The sequence below is a fragment of the Eleutherodactylus coqui genome, chromosome 6 (genome assembly GCF_035609145.1).
Source record: "Eleutherodactylus coqui strain aEleCoq1 chromosome 6, aEleCoq1.hap1, whole genome shotgun sequence".
Lineage (NCBI taxonomy): Eukaryota > Metazoa > Chordata > Amphibia > Anura > Eleutherodactylidae > Eleutherodactylus > Eleutherodactylus coqui.
Genome location: NC_089842.1, coordinates 137,235,707 through 137,241,706, shown reverse-complemented (window position 1 = coordinate 137,241,706; position 6,000 = coordinate 137,235,707). Strand labels below are relative to the sequence as shown.

Sequence of the window (6,000 nt, the reverse complement as noted above, 5' to 3'; positions counted from 1 at the left end):
CTATGACAATGGAGCTTTGCATTAGCAGCTCTTGTCTTTTCCAGCAGTGATCAGGACAGGATGCCGTTCTGTTTAGCATATGACTGGGATTTCCAGCATGAGGAGGGTGGCAGCAGCAGCAGATGAAGCCTCTTCCCTCAGGCCACGCTTCCCCTGTTGCTATAGTAACCTGATGCAGCCTGCCATAGGTCAGCAGAGACTGTCAGTGACACGCTGCTTCCTGGAGACAGTCACCAACAACAATGAGTCTGTATGAGAAACAGTAAGAAGAACTGCAGCCAGCACTGTGGAGTCCAGCAGCCGGCGCCCGCTCCGTCCAGCACAGGTAGAAGCCATTCTCAATACCCTGCCAGAAAGTCATGGCTTGTAGTTGCAATCACTTATCACACACTGTAGCTATACATGGCTACTAGGCTTCACCGCCTCATATAATAATGTGCAGTGGTCACAACGTAAATGTACACAGGGGTCTACAAGAAAGTCTCAGGGGGTCTGTGGGCTGAATGTTATTAACGAAAGCGGTTGCTCAGTTTTATCATAGTTCTGTGCAATAGGATCAAATGTATGACCATCAGGGCGCGCACACACTTGCGTTTTTTAACGCTGAAGTGTTTTTTACGCAATTGTCAATTGGACTTTCTAATGTTAAAGCGCATCGCACAAAAATGGATGAGAGAATTTCCTGCCAGCTATATATACCACTCCAATGCTCTTCTCTAATAGGATACCGTGTGAGCCGGCTGTCGCTGCCTAGGGCAGCGGTTATGTAGTGCGTAAGATATAGTATCTCACGCACGCTATCAAATGCAGTGTGACTTGTCTCTCTTTTTTTTTTAATTCCCTGCTCTCGCAATGTATTCCGTATGTACAGTGTTGAATAGTACGTGCGTAATACACGATAAAACAGAACATGCTGCGTTCTTGTTTGCGCACAATGAATATTCGCAGTGTGTATGGAGCAATGATAATCAATGAACTTTCATCCACTCCATTGACTGCGTAATACACGCACACATCGCACGCGTAATATGCTGTGAAAATACGTTCATGGGATTGATCCTTAGGCCTTAATCACACGAGTGTTTTTATGCAGCTAATTTAGCCGCGATAAATAATCGTGACCCTCTGAAGCGTTGGTTTCCAGTGTATTCATTCAGAAGAGCGGTTTTTTTAAGCCATGTAAAAACATTGCGCCGGGAATAATAGGACATCGGCGACAAAAAGCAGCAACAGATTTTATACGCAGCTGGAAAAGATAGGTCTTGCCCTATTTTTTGGCCGATATGCGATGGCTGAAAAAAAGGGAGAGGGAGGGAGTTTAGCAGCGGCCAAAGCTGTAAAATGATTACAGCTGGCTCTATGTAACTATTATAAGTCATTCCAAAGATTTTTGCTGACCAAGGGATTTCCGCACTGCAGCATATATACGCCGCAGCCGCTCGTGTGAATGTCCGAGGAAACACGAGTTTTGGCCGCGACTTGATCGCAGCTATTCTTCGTTCACATGATTTATGGCCGCTGGTTTATCTCTTTAAGACTGGGTTCCCACAGGGCGGAATCCCGCTGGAAGTCTCGGGGTTTGGCCGCAGCGAAAAACCTCAAGATTTCCACCGGGGTTTTGGGGCGTCTTGGCCGCACGCTTTTCCGTTGTGGTCGGCACTCACATAGAGGAGAGCGAGGCCACAACGTAGGAAAAAAAAAACAAAAAACATGCGTCGGGGAATCCGCGCCGCAGCGCCGGCTTCTGACGTCTTTGCCGCGACGGATTGGCCGCCCTGTGTGGACGAGATTTTTGAAACCTTGTCCACATGGCTGGCCAATGCTGGGATTAGCAGCCACAGGCGGATTTGCTGCAGTGAAATTCCGGGCGGAATTTCTGCGGCAAATCCGCCCTGTGTGACCCCAGCCTAAGGGCATTTTATCTACAGTAAATTAATTGCATTTTTCTGCACAAATTTCACTTTGCTGTATGGACGCAGATAACGGATCGTGGGATTAGTATTAGTTTGCGTATTCTAATTAAATTTGGGAATGACAGTACAAAAAATAATTTGGATATCATATGTTACTAGTATGTAAAACAAAAACAATGCATTTATTTAAAGTACTCAACAGGCTATTAACATTCAGATATATGTCCACAAAGGGCAGTTGGTGGCTAGATAAAGGGGCTATGGATAGAAATGTATATGAGGTCATCAGCAGGAGACAAGTTTCTACAGCAAGCGTATATCCCATCCGTATACCAGCTGTGGATCATATGTATGCTCTGATGTACTGTATGTGCGGGTTTATTGCTTCATTGGAACTAGTTAGAAAAGTTTAACTTGCAAATCCATTATAAGATGGTACAGCGTGTCAATATGACTTGGATTTTGCAGTGTACTAGGAACCCTGAAACCTACACAATCCGGATATTTTTAAGGATTTTGTAGCAGATTTCAACCTTCATTTAGCAGTGGGTAAAATCAGCCGCGGATCCCATCAAATGTGTACATGACCTTTGGGCAACTTCATGTAGCCAATATCCGCTGTGGGCTTTTCATAGCAGACACCATAGTGGCAAAATCTGCACCAAAATAGGTGCAGATTTATGGCGGATTTTGTAATGGATCTACTGCAGATTTTAACCCTTGTAGTTAAGGGTTAAAATCCTGAGCAGAAATCCTTAGCATAAATAGGCATGCTGCAGATTTAGAAAAAAAAACCACAGCATTTTTCAAAATGAGTTGCAGAAAATGTAAGACTTTAGAGATGTCCCTCACAGGGGCGTAACTATAGAGGGTGCAGGGGATGCGGTTGCACCCGGGCCCAGGAGCCTTAGGGGGCCCATAAGGCCTCTCTTCTCCATATAGGGAGCCCAGTATTATGAATAAAGCATTATAGTTGGGGGCCCTGTTACAGGTTTTGCATTGGGGCCCAGAAGCTTCAAGTTATTTCTCTATGTAGCATGGTTTAGGTATGGGTACGGGTACAGATACAGATAGAGGGGGGCCCCAGCTTAAGTTTTGCATCAGGGCCCCTGAGCCTTTAGTTACGCCCCTGGTCCCTCATGTACTGTAAATGCTGCACAATTTCCATAGCAAGATGCGCTGCCGAAATTATGCAGCATTTCCGTCATGAGCGAAGCCAACCTTATAGCTTGTGAGACACTATTATAACTGTTAGGCTTGAGGCTTTACAAAGGAAACATGAAAGTGATCCATTACAACTTGTCTCTCTATCGAAGCTTCTAAATCTTCATTGTATTGCTTCTTATTTTCTGTAATACACTTAGGAATGCCTCACAGAAGATCTGCTTCCAGCATCCGGTCTGATAACAGCGACATGGACCTAGAAGGAATGGGTATTTACTCTTTTTTTTCTTCTTCTCATTGAAAGCATTGTGTGTGCTACTTTGTCATTTACTATACTGATGTAACATCATTAAACATAACAATATCCATAAAATGCAGATGTAGCTATCTTTAACTTACCATTTAACATGTTGCATACCATGATAAAGCATATTTAAAATGAAAGGGGTTGTCCAGTTGTTAACTAGGATCTACTGCCCAGGACTTCTGCCAATCAGCTGTTCTCCGGGCTAGTGTATTAATGCACTGATCTGATTTCTGCAGGAAGCAGACAGCTCTGTTCATACTGCAGTGGTCAGACTTGGTATTACAGTCATAGTTCCCATTGAAGTGTATCTTTGACTGTAATACCCAGCCTGACCACTACAGTGCATGAAGGCATCGGCCCAGTGGACATCCCTACTGATGTAGTATCGATGAACTACCTTGAAGATAGGCCACCGATAGTTTACAACTGGACAGCCCCTTTAACATTTAGCACATCACATGCCATTAAAAATGTCAAGTTAAAGTTTGCTGAATCATGTAATGCATACATTGCCACTTTGCAGTCTGCTATATCTGTACATCAAATAATTATGATAGAGGTGGCAGTAGAGCATAACCGAGGGTAACACATACTTGGACTTGCACCATTTCGCTTTCAACAAAGTTTGCGGTCAGCAACAAGACTAACAATGGATTTATGCCCATTAAATTCAGGAAGTTTCAACAAGTTTAGTGTCTCAGTAAGTCTCTATTTGCAGCATATATGGTATGTGCAGTGTGTACATAGGGGAAATACAGAAGCCTGTATTCTGCAGATGCATGCAACTACATGCTGTCACCAACACCACAATGAACACAGCTTTATATTTCAGTAGATAAAATAATATCACATGTAAACCAGCCAAATGGTTCTGCACCGAGTATAGGTGACCTACTAATGCAGTACACAATACTGCGGTGCTATGTCCTGCCCGCAGTAATGCAGTAGTGCAGTCTGCTCTGATAGAAGTTGAACGTATCTGCACCAATAATTGCTGTGATGCAGTAATCAGTGCAGAAAGGCATTATGAAGTAGCTTTCCTATGACCCTAACTGCAGGTGCACACTGGGGAGGCAGGTAGGGTATGTAGGACCACTAAAAACCTGGAACTGTAGACAATTACCCTTTGACACCCATTCTCTTACCCCATATTTGTAACACAACTACTCTCTTCTACTATGCCAACAGTTTCCATTTCTACAGTATGTTGGCAAATGGCTATGAAAATTTTTATTTTTAGAGCTAGCCTATAATTGGATTGGAAGTCTTACAAATCGTTGAATTAGTAAAATTATAATGTGACAAGTTGTTTAGTTTTTACACTGGGATATACTCCTTCTTTCGTTCCCTAAAAGGAACCAAAAATTCTGTCAAAAATTCTAAACAACACACGGCGTAGGCTTGCCATTAGAAGACTTGGCTCCGGGCCCAGGTAAGTTGCTGTTCTCGCCTCCTAAAATAAATAAAATTCCCATAAAAGTAGTTCAGGAAAGCCAGCTTGCAATTTCAGATAATGGTACTATGCAAACATTTCACTCCTTCATTGTTCTGGCACAAGTGAGCGTTTAACAAAAAGATAAATATGGGAAGAGATCTGCAGAAACAAAGTGCTGGTTTATGCAGGATAAGATGCAGCCTCTATTCTAGTGAATATATAATGTATCTAGGGAGTATTTAAAAAAATGGTTTAAAAAACGTACTTTTCACATGATGCATAGTACAGTATACGGACTGTATGGCAGCCTGCTTACTATTTAGTGCCTCCATTCACCCCAAGGAGACATAATACTCTGCTCTAGAAGTATTTTGCTCCTAATGTGGATTATGTAGGTGTAAGCCGTGTACCGGGGTGGGCTCCCCAGGATACAGCGAAGTCACAAGCAAGAAAAACGTCTCTGACACCAGTTCAGGGGCAAACCGAATTTTACTAAAGCTCTGTGGCCCACGTGACCACAAACAATGGGTAACCCAACAAAACTCACATACACTCAGCCAGATGGCTGAGGCCCTTGTGCTGTACAGCGCTGTACTCCCCAAAGGGTGCTCCTATAATAGACTATGCTTTTACCTAACGGGCAGGCCTAAATAATCCTGCCCCTTGTTACCTATTAATACCGCTACTAAGAAACAAAGGAAAGGGAGAGTGATCTGAGTACCGGCGGTGCAGCACAACAGCTTACAGACTTACCCACACTGACTCTATCCCCCCAGACCAATACAATAAGGGGTATGTATAAATAACAGCAGCTATATAGCCAGGTGAATGTTCTCAAGGAGCTTCTTACTGATGGCTGAAGTGGGGCCTGACACGGTCCATAACCCTACCTAATCTAACTACAGGCCAAAATGCAGTCCCAAGTAACTTGGCGTCAACATATGGTGTCTTGCGTGCACGTAGACCGTTCTGCTGTTTGATCGGCCAAAAAGTCTAGACGGATGAGGGGCTCCTCCAGAAAAGCGTGCGGTACCGCAGAGAGCCGTTACTTCCTCAGCGGCATCCAGTATTGTCCACACAATATCCAGTCTCGCTCCGGTTGTTCAGCAACATCCCCGGCAGCAAGTCTTCTCCCATCCAGCGGGCATCTGAATCCGCTGTAGCTCCGATCCCTTCAGGAT

General features: G+C 43.9%; 1 protein-coding gene across 1 annotated transcript in view; it reads left to right on the top strand.

The window, feature by feature from the left end:
* The first annotated feature begins 233 nt into the window (after positions 1 to 233).
* Positions 234 to 6,000, top strand: part of ODAD1 (outer dynein arm docking complex subunit 1) — a 113,163-nt gene continuing 107,396 nt past the window's right edge. The window contains exons 1-2 of the mRNA XM_066607724.1: positions 234 to 325; positions 3,278 to 3,346. Coding sequence (XP_066463821.1) covers positions 253 to 325; positions 3,278 to 3,346 — 142 coding nt within the window. The 5' untranslated portion in view covers positions 234 to 252. The remainder of the gene's footprint in view (positions 326 to 3,277; positions 3,347 to 6,000) is intronic.